At 42.4% G+C, this 17,500-nt stretch overlaps 1 protein-coding gene across 1 annotated transcript in view; it reads left to right on the top strand.

Moving 5' to 3' along the window:
- efnb2a (ephrin-B2a) overlaps window positions 1–17,500 on the top strand; it is a 32,734-nt gene that overhangs the window by 4,696 nt on the left and 10,538 nt on the right. The window contains exon 2 of the mRNA XM_061724075.1: window positions 7,355–7,638. Coding sequence (XP_061580059.1) covers window positions 7,355–7,638 — 284 coding nt within the window. The remainder of the gene's footprint in view (window positions 1–7,354; window positions 7,639–17,500) is intronic.

Genomic DNA, 17,500 nt, shown 5'->3' with positions numbered 1-17,500 from the left:
AAACAAAAGCGAGCCCTTCTCTACATGGTTCGTGTAAAAGGAGCGCTCCCGCTCCGACACTGCACTTCATTAAGAGATTACATACAAGCCCCAAAGGGCCTTTGTGACCGGGCAGTGACGGGGGCACCTCTCTGGGTCCTTTTGTGAACGTGGAAGGATGGCAAGGTAGCGGGAGGGGAGCTGGGGGGGGTCCATGGTGAACGGCTGATGAGGCTGTGTGCTGACTGTCCTCGCCCCTCTCTGCCCTGGCCCTCACCTCCTAGAAGTCCCTGATCTTTGTAAAACCTTTCCGTCGTCTTCCTTTGTGAGGGAGAGGCTTGTTTTTGAAACACAGCTGCATTAAAAAAATATGGCTCGCACATTTCTTTAATGCGAAATGGAGCTGGAAACATCAGATGATGTTTGAGGCGTTGTTCTGTTAGGGTTAAAAAAGAAACTTCCATTATGGGATGCCAGGCCCCGCCCTGTAGTTACATGAACTACTGGAATGTTCTACAACGGTGAGAATGATTTATAATCGATGCTGGAAAGGAGCCGGGGGAACATGCTGAACCCAAATACGGCCAAACTTCTTGTATCGAACACAAAAGCAGAAGTTAACTGAAACTGTTTTGAGCTAGCTGGCATATGGGCGAGCTAGCGTACATTTAGCATGTCAGATTTACTGGCTAACCAACCTCAGTTTATCATAATTCTTTTTTTGGTTGTTTAAGTCAAGTATTATATATCCTACTCTAGAAATATTATTAATATCTAGCCAGATGAGGTGTCTGGGTTCAGATAATGCAGCATCAGCAGCATCACATCTTTAGCTAGCTAGCCCCTGATCAAACTGTCAACAAAAGGCTGATAATGAATCTCATCTAATCCATTATATTAAACAAGTCTCATTCACCAGCTAACTTGGGTGATGTGAGACGTTGTTTTTCCTTGTTTTAATCAGATATATATTGGGTTAGATGGCCTCTGTGACCTCGTTTCAGAGGTCACAGAGAACTTGTTTGGGCTACTGTCGACAGAAATGAGAGAAATGAATGTGTATTAAAAGAACAAGTTGAGAAAGAAAAGAGAGAAATGAAAGAGGGGAGGAGGGAAGACGGAAGAAAGCGCCGGCTCCCTCGGGGCAGGGGGAGTAATTACGTCTCGGCCCGCTCAGATCCCATCGGCCTGGATTACAGGATGAAAGGTGGAGGCCAGCGGCGGAGAGCAGGCAGAACCAGGGAGGCCATGAAGTGGGCCGGGGGCGCAGGGAAACGGAGGGGGGGACCACCTCCGTCCTTTCAGCCGGCAGAGGGCGAGAGGGCGAGAGGACTGCGACCGGATTAGTCCCCGTCCTTTGTCTGCAACCTTAATGAATCCTCGTGCTGCATCTGCAATCCCTTCAAAAACTGTTGCTCCCGATCCGCGGTAGATGCCCACCCTCCCCTCTCGGCCATCTTTGATTACTCTCGTTAGTCTGATCCAACAGTCCGGAGGTTCGAGTGGGAGAACCTGAGAGGAGAGCAGGACGGAGGAGAAATCCCAGACAGACGGACTTCAGGAAGGAGATGCACAACCCTCTTCCTTTTTCATGTCTCTTATGCCCCAAACACCTTCTCTTACCCCCATGACCCTCCACATACATTCAAAGAGGGAGCGCAAACATAAAGGTAAAGAAAGGGGACTAGCAAAATAGATGCTGCCTGACAAACGAGGCTGCCGGCAAAGTCGGATGTTTTCATCCCTTGTTCACTCAAAGAGAGAAGTGAGCTCACACTGAACATTAATAATTCACCAGATCATTTCAGGTCTACAGGTGTGTGCATGTTCTTCTATCCGGTTGTTGGTATTATCAATGTTTTGGTGTGATGGATGAATCCTGCATTTTCATTCGCCAGCTATTTTTACAAATAATCCCAAAAATAGTGAAGTATTTGCATGATACATCAAAAAAAGGTCAGAGTGGAGCATCTGCAGCCAGAGGCTCCGTCCGTCCTTCAGGTTGTTTTACACAGCAAACATCCCACTTTAACCACGGATGCTCAAACAGTGAAGGATCGGCCGCAAAGATGGATCGTGTCTGATTCATCGGCCGGAGACGGGGGTGTGATTAACCAATGCCGTAACAACTGCATCCATGCGAAGCGAAGACACATTTGTACCATGAATGACGCAGATATTTATTTTTGCACCATTGTTGCACTTTCCGTTAAAATGAGCATTTAAAGCCGCTCTGTAATAACAATTCTGGCCATATGAGGACAGAGCGGAGCAAGAACGTTAATGAAGTGCATCTCTAGAGGGACAACGTGGTATTGCAGGACGACTTTGTCTTCCTTTGTTCAATCATCATCTTCTCTAACTTATTTGAATGATTTGATAGGTTTTTTTTTGTTTTTTTTTTTACTGTTTTTGCACTTTTACATCAGATATAATATTTTTTTCCTCTTAAAGGGGAGTTTTTACCTGCTGTTGTTTATTAATAACTGCTTGTTCATGTCTCTGGGAACATCCCGGAGACAACTTGTGTTGTAATAGACGCTTTATTTGAACTGAATAGAAATAAGTCTCCAGTTCGAATATACGTCAAAAGTAAATGATTTAGTTTTTTCATCATATCAGCTGTTAACTAGTCTCGTGTAACCTTACACACATCTCTCTTTCATCTCTGATCGACTTCAGGTCAACAAGAACGGCCTCGTGGCTCTGACAGCGGCTGCGCGGCTGCACGGCTGCACGGTGTGTCCTGCGGGACCTTTAGGAAGACAGTCGGAGGGCCTGCCGGTAGCGGCCATGTCCGTCCTTCCCGTCAACTGTATCTCCCTCAGTTTTACGTTCCCGTGTTTCGTCTAGGAAGCCAACTTGAAAATGAGTAAATGCGGTGATGAACACGCTCCACTTTCCCCCCTCGGACCTCATGAAGAGCTTGTCTCCATGTGTTTCCTCACATCAGCCGTCACCTGACGTTTTATTGTTGCTGCCTTTTACTGCTTTTAAGGCCCGATCTGTGCTGAAAGTGCTCCGGGCTCTTTGGTTCAGGAATATTTATGAGGGTGGGGGTGTTTGAGGAACGGGTGAAGGGCCAAGTGTGCCTTAAAGCAGGGAGGTGGGCGGGGGGTCGAATACATTTACAATCATGAGATGGGAGCTGTAATTTGCTTTGTTTCTGTCGTCCAGCTCGCTCACATCTGCGGTGCTGAGCTCCATCACTCCTCCCGTCTCCTCCTCGGTGCTGTCTTTGGCCCGGGCGATCCAGCCCCGCTCGTATTTGGCCGTAATCGGCCCCTCAGCAGCTCATCCACGAAGCCACCGTCCAACTGTTTTCCTCCTCCTTTGTCAGCATTTATTGAAAGCTCTCATTATGCAGCACTTTGCTGTAAATCAACTGGCGAAAATACAACAGTGTAACGGAGAGGATGGTGGGGGTAAAGCCTCGTGTTTTTGCCCCTGGCGAAAGCAGATCTCAGTTTTGAATTATAAAAAGAGAGCAAGAGAAAAAACAGGATGGAGCCTTTCATATTATCTCATATTGTGCCAGGAGGAAGCCGCAGAATACACACACAGTGTGTGTGTGTGTGAGACAAAATGAGATGAGGACATGCCAGAACGACATTTCCTCATGCAGCTGTAAATGTGCATTAGCTCTGGGAAGGTTTAATCTTGTTTGATCTCGCGCTCGCAGCCGTACTCCTGCAGAGACGTCGTTCGTGGAGGCAGTGCAGGGGTTGTGACGCAGCGTTCGTCCTCGCGTCGCAGGGGTTGTTGATCACATTTGTCATCAAATGTCACCGAATAATAATTAATCTTTTACCTGGGCGTCGGGGAGCCACCCTGACACAAAACATGGCAGACACTTTTCATTGATTGGTCCAAATTTGCAGTATTCTGTGACATCACAGTCCTAGATCGGGGTACCAGTGTCCAACTTCAGAGCCAGCTGCATTTACTACGCCTCAAGGTGGATGTCCATCCACGTTTTCACAAAACAGAAGCAGCAGTTTTGGAGCTGTGATGAAGGAACCGCTGCAGGGGGACGGCGTTTCCATTGAACAGTGTTTTTTATTTTCATGACCGTAACTTGTTGCAACATTTGACAGTTAGATTTTTCTTTAAGATCTTTAAGACAATGATTAATGTCGTTGTCGTTCTAATATTTTTAATTTGTCAGAACGTTATTATTCCAGATGCATGTCAAAGAAAGGAGAGCTTCAAATCCTGAAATTTAAGTCAGTAAAATGTTTTATTTTGTTGAGATGGAACTTTTAATCCACAACTTCAAAACCTCTGACCACGTGACGTTATTACAGTTAACGAAAACCGAGACTAAAACTAAAACTAACAGCGAAAAAATAACCCCGTTAACTTAAAACTAAATATTTTTTATAAAACTAAAACTAACAATGCCAAACTAACTGACATGAAATATAATTGCATGTAAAATTCACACGTTACTAAAACTGTTTTTAACTCTAACTCTAAACCTAATGACTAAAGATAAAGAATAAGTGATTTTTGTTCTGTTGTTGATTATTTTGTCAAGTCAATAAATCAAAAACTAAAACTATGATGCTCTCGTTAAACTAAAACTCCCCTGAGAGAATCAAACAAGATAGAAGTTGTCATCTGGTGTCATCCAGAGGTTCACCTGGATCAAACACGTTCACATATCTGAAGGGGAGCACATGCGTACGCCGTACGGCCCTCGCCGCTCCGTGAGCACGCTCGCGCCTGATCACGCGCACGCACAAATGCTTCCAGCCCTTCCACACACTCGCAGCTCCAGAATAGATGAAGCCCTTGAGGTCTTTCAAACACGGTGCCATCCACTCATCTCCGTCAACACTCCCGCTCCTGCAGACACGCTGAAGAAGATGCCAGATGGTGCTACAAAGCAGAGGCGTACAGTACACACCCTTTGCCTCTTTCACTTCCTGTGTCTGTCACTGGACACAATGTACCACAGCTGAGTGTATCCTCGGGGTGGCACGGGGGGGGGGAGAGGGGGAGTAAAGAACATCGCCACGGCCTACTTAGCCGCCGCGATGCAGGCGCATGTGTGCCCGTGTCTATCACACACCTGCCGGAAGCAAAGAGGCCGATGTAGAAGTAAAAGAGCTGATGTGTTTGTCTGCATCTGTACGTGTGTCAGCTGCAGAAGAAGAAAAGGCAGGATTTTACTGCTTTTACGCTGCCGTGCGTGTTCTTTTGTTGTTGTTGCACTGTTTTATTTATTTCTCTGTTAATTAGAAATGAGCTGTTTTATCTCTGGTCGCGTGCCATCCAGCTGTTGTTGGGAGCTGTTTTGTTTTATGTCTTTGCTTTAGAAATGAATCTCCTGCTCCTGTGCTGTATGTATGTACAGTATACGGTACATATATATATATATATATATATATATATATATATATATATATATATATATATATATATATATATATTATATATATTCAGATTCAGACAACTTTATTAATTCCTTTGGGAGGTTCCGTCGGGAAATTGACATCTCCATCTCTCTCACTCACTCACTCACTCACTCACTCACTCACTCACTCACTCACTCACTCACTCACTCACTCACTCACTCACTCACTCACTCACTCACTCACTCACTCACTCACTCACTCACTCAGCACTGTCATATTGAAATCAAACACCCATATTACACACACACATATATATATATATATATATATATATATATATATATATATATATATATATATATGTATGTAAACTGGGCTGTAAATGCAACATTAAATGAGACGTTCGGGGTGGTGGCATAAATCATCTCTTACAAGGATATTCATGTGTAATATTTATTTGTGTTAAAGTGCGACAGAACTGCCCTTTAAAACCGTAAAACCTTACTGCATTTACCTGTTAATAAACAGGTAAATACACTATGGAGTAGAGCATCAATTTGCAATGAATAAATAAACAAGTAAGAATAATTAGCGTGATATTTGGCCGTTCAAGCATGTGAGGAAATAATCCGATTGATTTTCTGTCGTTTGAAACAGAGCAACAGTATATTTTGTGCTGTTTGTTTTTCCGAGCGCTGCAGTCCTTCCCCCTGTATTCTCCCCGCTCGTCCACGGCCTAGTAGTTTTAATATTGTTACTCACTGACACTGAAACATAATTCCTGATATTCCGGGTGTTTCCTCGACTTCGAGCTCATCTATTTATTTACCAGTGATTTAATATTTCCTGTCACAATCAAGGGAACAAATACGTTGAACTTCTTGCTTCTCATCGAGGTTCCGGGTTGTAACAAATGTGTAAAGGATATTCCAGCGTTTTTGGGAGTTCCATCAGTCTCAGAGTTTGATTATCCAAGAACATCCAATAACCAGGTCTGGAAACGATCCTGCCAGCGCAGTTTAGGAACAGGACTTCCTAACAACTAATGGCTCCTGAGGAAATACCCATAATGTTAGTGTATCTTTTTAAAAATCCTTTAAGCATCCACACCAGTGAATTAAAGTTTTGTTTCTTTAATTCTTTAAATCAGTGTTTTATAGCAAAAACACAGAAAATATCCAAAAGATACAAAGGTGAGCAGAGCGTTTCCAACAGACTGAAACAATCAGTAAATTATTTGGTATTTTTCATCATTTTTACATAATTTATCAAGTTAGACTTTCAAATTATGTCATTTTTTTTCTCCAGCTTTTCACGGTGACGAGCTGTTACCCTCTTTATTCTTGTCATTTTAAATGGGTGGGTTTTAGCATTTCAATCCAACCCCCACCCATCAGTTGTCATTAGTATTAGTATTTGCTATGCATTCCTGTCTATTTACATGCACAAGTGTTCACAGCAGGCTATAAAAAGCCTCCTGGGAACCTACTTTTAACACCGAATAGCAAAAAAGTGGGACAAATTCATTTAGCGGATAAATTAAAGAATTCACCTACAACTCATGCTCCAACTTCAGATGTGTGTGAGTGCAGACTCTGGAATTCTAAAGAGACTCCAGTTGCTGACTAAAACACACCATTACTCTACTTTTGTTTCTTTTCTTTTTTCGTTTTTTTTGATGTCATATTCTGTTGTAGTGTGCCGATGCTGCGACTGTTTCTCTGTATCTGCCAAGAATGCTGCCGTGCTCTCATTCATTTGCTTAATTATTCAGTCTTTACAGCGATGCAGAACAGCTAAATGATTTTATCTCTAGATATCAGGTCACTTTGCACCACAAACACACACCTCATTCTTTTCTTTATCATCTAAATTTAATGGAAACAATCAGTAATTATCGCATCAATAATTAAGCTGACTATAAGTGTAGAAACGCTCTGCGGAGAATCCACAATAAATAATGGATGACTTATTAGATTTTTTGTCCTCTACATTCTGTCTTCTCCTTCCAGATTTGTTCCAGGCCAAGGCGTGGTGTTGTACCCCCAGATCGGGGATAAGTTGGACATTGTGTGCCCCCGAGTGGACGGCGGGGTGATGGACGGCGTGGAGTATTTCAAGGTGTACATGGTTCCCAAGGAGCAGCTGGAGAGCTGCACCATCACCAAGGCTGACACGCCGCTGCTCAACTGTGTCAAACCTGACCAGGATGTCAAGTTCACCCTGAAGTTTCAGGAGTTCAGCCCAAATCTATGGGGGCTGGAGTTCTTCAAGGGGAAAGATTACTACATCATCTGTAAGTATCAATCAGACCCGTGGCAAGATGTGAACGTTGAAGCAAAGCAATCTACTTACAGGAAAGGGTTAATCCATCATTAATTCATTAGTTAATCCGTAATCCTCAGTGAAGATGCAAACTTCATGCAAAAGTTGGGACCCTTTTTCATGGGAATTAACACTAATATAAATGTCAATTAATGAAAAAGAGACATAAATGATTTCTAGGATTCTGCCATCAACACCAGGACAAACGGGCAGAGTCCAAGGGCTTATATTTGAGCCATGCCAATAAAATTTAATTAACAAATACTGGAGATGTGTACACAGCAGCTTGGCGTAAATCAGATGAATGTAAATTGGCGAGCCAGCCAGTGATGGCCAGCTCGCTACTATAATGCTGTTTCTTCTGCCAGTTTTATGTATCAAGGAAGTAGCTTCAAGTTTTATTTAGCAGTCTGTCTGGACTCCTCATTTATCGTATTTCATCAGTCCAGATGAAACAGTATATCTCTGCATTAGGAGTGGGCGATATTTTACCGTTCACAATATACCGTCAAAAAATTCCCCACGGTAAGAATTTGTCATCTCACGGTACAAACGATAAATTCCCGTTGATGCCGTTTTTGTGTAGAAGCGGATTTATGGTTCTGCATTAAATCGACGCACAACGTACGTGAAGGAAGGAAGGAAGGAAGGAAGGAAGGAAGGAAGGAAGGAAGGAAGGAAGGGAAGGAAGGAAGGAAGGAAGGAAGGAAGGAAGGAAAGGAAGGAAGGAAGGAAGGAAGGAAGGAAGGGAAGGAAGAAGGAAGGAAGGAAGGAAGGAAGGAAGGAAGGAAGGAAGGAAGGAAGGAAGGAAGGAAGGAAGGAAATCAGCCAGAAAGAAAGAAAGAAAGAAAGAAAGAAAGATATGAGCCTGAAAGAAAGAAAGAAAGAAAGAAGAAAGAAAAGAAAGAAAGATATGAGCCAGAAAGAAAGAAAGAAAGAAAGAAAGAAAGAAAGAAATGAGCCTGAAAGAAAGAAAGAAAGAAAGAAAGAAAGAAAGAAATGAGCCTGAAAGAAAGAAAGAAAGAAAGATATGAGCCTGAAAGAAAGAAAGAAAGAAAGAAAGAAAGAAAGAAAGAAATGAGCCTGAAAGAAAGAAAGAAAGAAAGAAAGAAAGAAAGAAAGAAAGAAAAGAAAGAAAGAAAGAAAGAAAGAAAGAAAGAAAGAAAGAAAGAAAGAAAGATATGAGCCTGAAAGAAAGAAAGAAAGAAAGAAAGAAATGAGCCTGAAAGAAAGAAAGAAAGAAAGAAAGAAAGAAAGAAAGAAAGAAAGAAAGAAAGAAAGAAATGAGCCTGAAAGAAAGAAAGAAAGAAAGAAAGAAAGAAAGAAAGAAAGAAAGAAAGAAAGAAAGAAAGAAAGAAAGAAAGAAAGAAGAAAGAAAGAAAGAAAGAAAGAGCAGTGTTTTGGGGGCTCCAAAGGACTGAATGTGGTGATAGATTTATAGGTTAAAAAGGTGAGGTTGAATTGGTATTTTTTTTATCGTCATTTTATCGTTATCGGAATAAATGCCAGAAATTATCGTGATACATTTTTTAGTTCATTCCGCCCATTCCCTACTCTGCATGTCTTTTAGAAGATTTTAAAAATCTTATTCCAAAGAACAAATCCTTGAATACCATTTGCTCTCATATTAGAATATTAAAAAATGTCCATCTACACTTCCAGTGAAAAGTTTCTGAGATGATGATGATTATAAAGCTCCTTACAAGTTATAGCTTCTTCAAAGTCAGCATCGGTAGATCTGTCGATTAGCCGTGTCGTCCTGAGGTGCAGGTGTGACCTCGCCTGCTCATTGCTTGTGATGCACTAATGCCGTCCTGGGAGGAAGCTCTGTGGGGTTTTTTGCAATGGCCCCCTGGTTTGAAACATGGGAGGTGGACTGAACCATCTGTGTCGCGCCGGTGGGGGTGAGCTGCAGATTAGGACCATCTGCGAGGCTCTGCCATTGCCATCTGTGAGCTGTCACAGTGGGAAGGCCATATTTCTGAGTGGAGAGGAGGAAGAGAAAGAAGGGAGAAGGGAGAGGATGAAACAATTGCTTCTTGTGGAAATGCTGCATTGTTGTAAAGTCAGGTAAATAAATATCCAGGCAGCAACTGATCGCCCTATAAAAGGTCAGCTTTCCTTCTGCACGTTTCTTTCCGAGCTTCTCAATGTCCACAAGTTCCCGAAAAAAATACCTGCCGAGCCGCCTCTTAAAACACATGCAACATGCTCCATCTGTTCTCCTTGATTTACGCTGGCGTCTCTGTTTCTAATGTAACATAGATGCAGGTTGTGTGAGTGACAGGCAGGTCTCGCCGGGTTTGGGTTTTAACGGGTTCCTCAGGGGTCTCACTGAGCAAATAAGGAATGCTTTCATTTCTTCACTTTTTTTATATTTACTGTATGTTTTCTATCTGACTGAGCAGGAGTATCACACACCCTCGGAGGCCCAAACAGATCATTAGATAATGCACGTGAGTGTTTGTGTATCAGAGCTGGAAAGACACTGAGTCGATTATCGCCGTTTGCCCTCGGCAAAGACCCCGCCAGCCCAAAACACTGCGATCTTATATTGATGAGCTTGTGTTTACTTAGTTCGCTGGGTTGGAGTCTGGGAGACCAGGTCATGCAAGGGTTAATAAACAGCATGCATGAGGAAGCACAACGTGGACACATCTCCGGGGGATTGAATGAGGGTGGGAAACTCCGGGTACCTTGTGATTCAGTCATGATTAGATGTAACTTAAGGCATCTTTTTTTCTTACTTGGTGATGACTTGATCATTTTGAGGAAAATTGATTGTTTAGAGTTATTAATTTAGCACAAAAAGATGCATGAAGCACTGCGCAAGGAGGGAACGAAGTTCTATAGCGAACTTGTACAAGGTTCCACCCCTGTCAAAAAAACAAAACAAAGGACAAGCAGGACAGCATGCATGAGCTAAACAACAACAAAAGACAAGATCAATAGCAACAGGAATTCAAGTACTTGAAACAACTAATAGTAAAAAACACAAAGAAAGAACAAAAAATGTGACAAAAGCAGAACAATGAGAAAGAATAAATAATTAAAGGTCGATAAAATCAAAGGTCGAGTAGAGAAAGTAAATTAGGTTCCTGTGGAAAGTAAAAATTCCTTTAAGTTTTTTTTGAAAATGCATTGGGAGGAGGTGGACCTCAGTGAAGAGTTTAAGTTGTCAATGATCCAAACAACTTGCTTCCAGTATATTTGATTAATAAAACAGTTTAGATTCGGGGACGATACCATATATCAGTTCATAAAGGGATAAACAGGTTTTGCAGACTGTGAAAACGACTCAGAATCACTTGTGGATCCTCCCTGCATCTCAGGACTGATTTTATTCCCCACAGCTAGTTTTGAGGTGTCGGCGTTGAATAAAGTGCAAACACACAGAAGAGAACCTCTGGAGCCACCTGCAGCTGAAGCTGCCCTTCCATCCACGTGGATCTGTACCAGTACCAGTGCCCCGTCACCACAGACCTCCGGTCCCCCCCTCCCCTGTGCCAACAGGCGCACCCTTCCACCCGGAGGTCAGAAACGAAAGAGCGCTGAGAAACTTCAGTTTGAGTAAGGAATAAGGAAGCCTGGAAAAAGCCCATTTTCTTGCATATTCCCCTCCACAGACATCCTCGCGCCTTGACCCCCCTCCCCCCTTTGTGCTGCCTCCTCCTCTTCCCTCACAGGCGGCCAAAATGCTAATGTGTAGCTCGGAGAGGGGAGAGTGCAAGCGGCTTCTTCATCGGACTGTATCCCTTTTCGCTGCTAATTGCCTCTCTGGAGCGCTCTGTTTGCAGCTCTGAACCGGCTGTGTGGTGTGTTTCGTGCAGGTGAACTACAAGAGCTAAAGACTAACACAGAGAAAACGTCTGCAGAGACATGTGTAGGTGGAGCCACGATTGCTTTTACTCTGAAGCATTGGAGCAACTCAGTGTGAAGGCCTCACCATCTTTTTATCTTAGTCTGAGTGCCCCCCCCCCCCCCCCCCACGACAGCTCTGTCCAAGATCCATTGGAGTGTGTCGCTGCTTTAGAAAAGTTCACTATGCGGATTTCATTAGTCTTTTCGAGTGAGCACTCAATACGTAATTAATTAAGCAGCGTTTAATCCTCAATTTCTCCTCACAATTGCCCTTGCATCAATGCTACGGATCTGAATCTCAACCAATTGGATTAGCTTGTGTTGCCAAGTCGAGACCTAGATTGGATGAATATGTTGGAGCCCCCCCCACCCCCCCCCACATGCACACACACATACTTCCCTTTACATCCAAGCAGCTCTGACATTATGCCTCCACGCTGGATGTCTCATCCCGGACCGCCACGTCCAACGTGTTTCTCATGCACCAATAACAGATATGTTTGCGTGACCTTGTGACGGCGGCCGCTGTCGTTGCAGAGAACTTCCTCCGCTCGCTTGTGCACGAGTCGTGCACAATGCTGCTCCGGTTGAGAGCAGATGAGGCTGATGGATGGTTTGCGGCAGTGTGGCCCTGCAGCCCCGAAAAGCTACCCAGCGCCATGATTACGTGAGCTGAAGAGCCGGGCAGAGAGATGAATGAGGAGGGAAAGGGGCCAGAGAGAGTGACGAAAGAGAGCTAACGAGGGAGACGGGGGAGGGAGGACGGGCGGGTGGGAAGTTGGGGAGAAGGGAAATGAGCTAAAGAGGGAAAGAGGCCATGTAAAGCTGAAAGGACCAGGGGCGCCAACGGAGATCGCGAGGGGGCCGGGTTCACGCTCGGAGATGAGCCGAACGGGGAGATTTCCTCAAGGCTTGATCACTGTTTTGCTCCTGTCACAACAGAACAGAGCACGGTTACTCGACCGCCATGGAAGTCCAGACTGAGCTGTGAGCTTTCATCTGGATTTCAAACAGATTTTTATCTGATTTGTCTAATTGAAACTATCAGTTTGTCACTGATGAAGGATGACGTTCTTACCCCTATCTCTTTCTCACGCCGGCGTTAACAGAGCGTTTGAAACCACAATCTAGGGCTGTGCAATTAATTAATCGATTTTAAATCTAAATCGGATTTATTAATCAAAATCGATGTTAAAAAAGGAAAATCGGAAAATCGATTTTCCTTTTTTGCAGCTGGCTGCATGCGTCTAGTCATCTTTGTTTGGTCAAGAAAATTGTAAATGTTGTCACTTTACTAAACTCAAGGAGGATTTACTTGCACTTCATTCCCCAATAGGGAAATGTGTTTGCTATTTTTCTTTAAAATAAAGATAAAATATTTGAAACAATTTATTCCATTGTCTTTTGTAGTTTTACCAAAAAAAATCAAAATCGAAATCGAAAATCGGGTTTTCAGAGAAAAAAATCTGGATTTTTATTTTTGTCCAAAATCGCCCAGCCCCCAGCCCACAATCCCAACCGTACTGGATGGGCCAGGGCTGCAGTCACCACAGGACCCTCGTGGTCTCCAGGGCCTCCGGCCAGGATGGGGATCACTGGTTAACGCTCCACTGTGCAAAGAAGACCCTCCTCTCTGACCGAAATGCTCCCACAACGCAAGGAAATGTTCTCCTCAGTTCTCAAAGCTCCGCATTGTGCAAAGGTCTCAGGCATCCCCAGTCTTATTGATGCCCATCTCTGTGTAGCTATCCCGTGTCCTCACAAACACCAAACGGAGAGAGCATTAGAGGTCATTTATTGCAGTAGTTATGAGCCACTGTTCTCATGGTGGCAGATAAACGGGGCGGGGTATCTGACAGGAACCGATGCCAGATCAATAGGTGGAACATGATGATCAGCTATTCAAATTAACAGTGACCGCCCCAACAAACGAGCTCAGTCGTTGTGTCCGGCTGATTTCTACATCTGGACTTTGCCGGGGAGCCTGGGTTGTGTGACTGGAGGCCGGCTCAGACCGCAGATGTGAAACGTTAGCGTGGTTTTCATTGGCAGCGGTTGCTCGACAGCTCTGGCATTCATGCTGACCCAGCTTCACTCTGGGCCTCTTTCCGAGGGTCACCGGGGTCCCGAAGAGGCCAAAGGCGCCTGCTGTCACGGGTGATCAGGGCACACGGCTGTGATGGGCGGTAACCGGCCCGTAACCCCTGACGATGTCCCTCGCGCTGCAGTGCACAGGACCGCCGGCAATTACCTCCGCCGTTTAGATCATAGCTGTCTCTGCCTCCATCTGTCCTACTCATTCTGTCCATCAGAGCGCTCCGTCTCTCTGTGGAGGACGCCGTCTGAGAGGCCTCTCCACTAGGGATGGGCGGTATGGACTAAAAAATGTATCACCATCATTTCTGGCATTTATCCCGATAACGATAAAAATGACGATAAAAAAAAACCTAAACTAACTAAACTACACCAATTAAATTGAATTAATAAAAAACAATTAAATTAGTACAACCTGTACTGCAAAACTTCTTTCTTTCTTTCTTTCTTTCTTTCTTTCTTTCTTTCTTTCTTTCTTTCTTTCTTTCTTTCTTTCTTTCTGTCTTTCTTCTTTCTTTCTTTCTTTCTTCTTTCTTTCTTTCTTCTTTCTTTCTTTCTTTCGTTCTTGTTCTTTCTTTCTTTCTTTCTTTCTTTCTTTCTTTCAGGCTCATTTCTTTCTTTCTTTCTTTCTTTCTTTCTTTCAGGCTCATTTCTTTCTTTCTTTCCTTTCTTTCTTTCTTTCTTTCTTTCTTTCTTCTTTCTTCTTTCTTTCAGGCTCATTTCTTTCTTTCTTTCAGGCTCATTTCTTTCTTTCTTTCTTTCTTTCTTTCTTTCTTTCTTTCTTTCTTTCTTTCTTTCAGGCTCATTTCTTTCTTTCCTTCTTTCTTTCTTTCTTTCTTTCTTTCTTTCTTTCTTCTTTCTTTCTTTCTTTCTTTCAGGCTCATTTCTTTCTTTCTTTCTTTCTTTCTTTTCTTTCTTTCTTTCTTTCAGGCTCATTTCTTTCTTTCTTTCTTTCTTTCTTTTCTTTCTTTCTTTTCTTCTTTTCTTTCTTTCTTTCTTTCTTTCTTTCTTTCTTTCTTTCTTTCTTTCTTTCTTTCTTTCTTTCTTTCTTTCTTTCTTCCCTTCTTCCTTCCCTTCCTTCCTTCCTTCCATAAATCAGCTTTACACAAAAAACGTCATCAACAGGAATGTATCGTTTTTACCGTGAGATACAAATTCTTACCGTGGGGAATTCTTTGACGGTTTATCGTGAACGGTAAAATATCACCCATTCCTACTCTCCACACTCGGCCTGCCAGGCCGTCCGCTTTGCCCCAGTGTTCATGAGCGACCCATTACCCTCCGTCAGCCCCGTGCTGTAATTATACGGAGGACATTCGGCGCGTTTAGCTGCTTTCAAAGGGCTTTTTAAAGGAAAAAAATTGCCGGCAGTGCACAGGACCCGCCGGCAATTTACCTCCGCCGTTTAGATCATAGCTGTCTCTGCCTCCATCTGTCCCTACTCATTCTGTCCATCAGAGCGCTCCGTCTCTCTGTGGAGGACGCCGTCTGAGAGGCCTCTCCACTAGGGATGGGCGGTATGGACTAAAAAATGTATCACCATCATTTCTGGCATTTATCCGATAACGATAAAAATGACGATAAAAAAACCTAAACTAACTAAACTACACCAATTAAATTGAATTAATAAAAAACAATTAAATTAGTACACCTGTACTGCAAAACTTCTTTCTTTCTTTCTTTCTTTCTTTCTTTCTTTCTTCTTTCTTTCTTTCTTTCTTTCTTTCTTTCTTTCTGTCTTTCTTTCTTTCTTTCTTTCTTTCTTTCTTTCTTTCTTTCTTTCTTTCTTTCTTTCGTTCTTTCGTTCTTTCTTCTTTTCTTTCTTTCTTTCTTTCAGGCTCATTTCTTTCTTTCTTTCTTTCTTTCTTTCTTTCAGGCTCATTTCTTTCTTTCTTTCTTTCTTTCTTTCTTTCTTTCTTTCTTTCTTTTCTTTCAGGCTCATTTCTTTCTTTCTTTCAGGCTCATTTCTTTCTTTCTTTCTTTCTTTCTTTCTTTCTTTCTTTCTTTCTTCTTCAGGCTCATTTCTTTCTTTCCTCTTTCTTTCTTTCTTTCTTTCTTTCTTTTCTTTCTTTCTTTCTTTCTTTCTTTCTTTCTTTCAGGCTCATTTCTTTCTTTCTTTCTTTCTTTCTTTCTTTCTTTCTTTCAGGCTCATTTATTCTTCTTTCTTTCTTTCTTTCTTTCTTTCTTTCTTTCTTTCTTTCTTTTCTTCTTTCTTTCTTTCTTTCTTTCTTTCTTTCTTTCTTTCTTTCTTTCTTTCTTCTTTCTTTCTTTCTTCCTTCTTCCTTCCCTTCCTTCCTTCCTTCCATAAATCAGCTTTACACAAAAACGTCATCAACAGGAATGTATCGTTTTTACCGTGAGATACAAATTCTTACCGTGGGGAATTCTTTTGACGGTTTATCGTGAACGGTAAAATATCACCCATTCCTACTCTCCACCCTCGGCCTGCCAGGCCGTCGCTTTGCCCCAGTGTTCATGAGCGACCCATTACCCTCCGTCAGCCCCGTGCTGTAATTATACGGAGGACATTCGGCGCGTTTAGCTGCTTTCAAAGGGCTTTTTAAAGGAAAAAATGTTTTCCTGCTGGACTTAAAATAACTAAGATGAGTGAAAAAATACTTCATCTTTAGTCTAAAATAGAACAAATATCCCTTATCGGTGTCAACTGACAAGAGAGGAGGTTTCTCCACGCTCTTGATTTGATAAACAGGAGAACATTTAATGGAGGACTCTGACAGGTGTGTGTGCGCGTGTGAGTTAATTACACTCTGAGTGCTGGGCATTTATTACGTCTGTGCTAATTTTACAGGTGGCTCCAACACGTGTTCAAAGAGTAAAAAACTTATCCCGTCTGTTTGAGATGACATGTGACTTGTGTGTGGTATGTGTGTGGAGTGTATGTGTGTGTGTGTGTGTGTGTGTGTGTGTGTGGGATAGGTCTCTCATCTGTCGTCCACAGCTGTGAGAAAATAGAAAAACAGATTTAGAGTCACAAGGAAGTTGATGGTGAAGGATAACCAGACATCAGAGGCCCTTTTGTTTTTGCAGGGATCTTTTTTTAAATTCCTTTCCACACTACTTGTCCACACTCTGGTCTAAAAGTGTCTGAGAAGCAGCAGCAGGTAAACAGGCGGAGGATCCCTGGACGGTCTCTGCAGGCCTCTAGGTGGCGGTACGATGGGAAGGTTTCCTGCCGTTACACGCGCACAAACTTTGATTTAGGGCTGGGCGATATGGACCAAAAGTCATATCTCGATATTTTCTAGCTAAATGGCGATACTCGATATATATCTCGATATTTTTTCTGTGCCTTAATTGGGGTTTCCCCCAAAGCATTATAGCATAGCATCTCTGTTAGCTTCATTTTTTTCAGAGGCAAACCCTTAAAAAAACAGTCAGTTTTAATACAAAGCCTCGTGCCAAATGTCACACAGGTTCCTTTATTAACAGAGGTCTGCACATATCAAAATGTATAAAACAAATGAAATAAAAATAAAACTGCCTGCATATATAGAATAAAAATGCTTCTTGAATAAAATAAAACAAATATAACTTTCCTGCATAACAATTAAATTAAAATACACTGTGCAATTAATACAATGTAGACAGTAACAGGCAGACTTTTCCACTGAGGTTGACAGTTGCGCAAATAACAAAACATTTGTGCAAATCTCAAATAAAACATTCAAGTCAATTTGTCACAAAATAAGCAAGATCAAAATCATAAAAAAAAAAAATGTAAAAAAAAAAAAAAAAAAAAAATTTAAATCGATATAAACGATATTGTCTCGTACCATATCGTGTTTGAAAATATATCGATATATATTAAAATCTCGATATATCGCCCAGCCCTACTTTGATTCATCGAACTGTCACAG

This window comes from Cololabis saira, chromosome 6, assembly GCF_033807715.1.
Source record: "Cololabis saira isolate AMF1-May2022 chromosome 6, fColSai1.1, whole genome shotgun sequence".
In the NCBI taxonomy this organism is placed as follows: domain Eukaryota; kingdom Metazoa; phylum Chordata; class Actinopteri; order Beloniformes; family Belonidae; genus Cololabis; species Cololabis saira.
The sequence above is the reverse complement of the archived record's forward strand: the minus strand, read 5'-3'. Positions and strand labels throughout refer to the sequence as shown.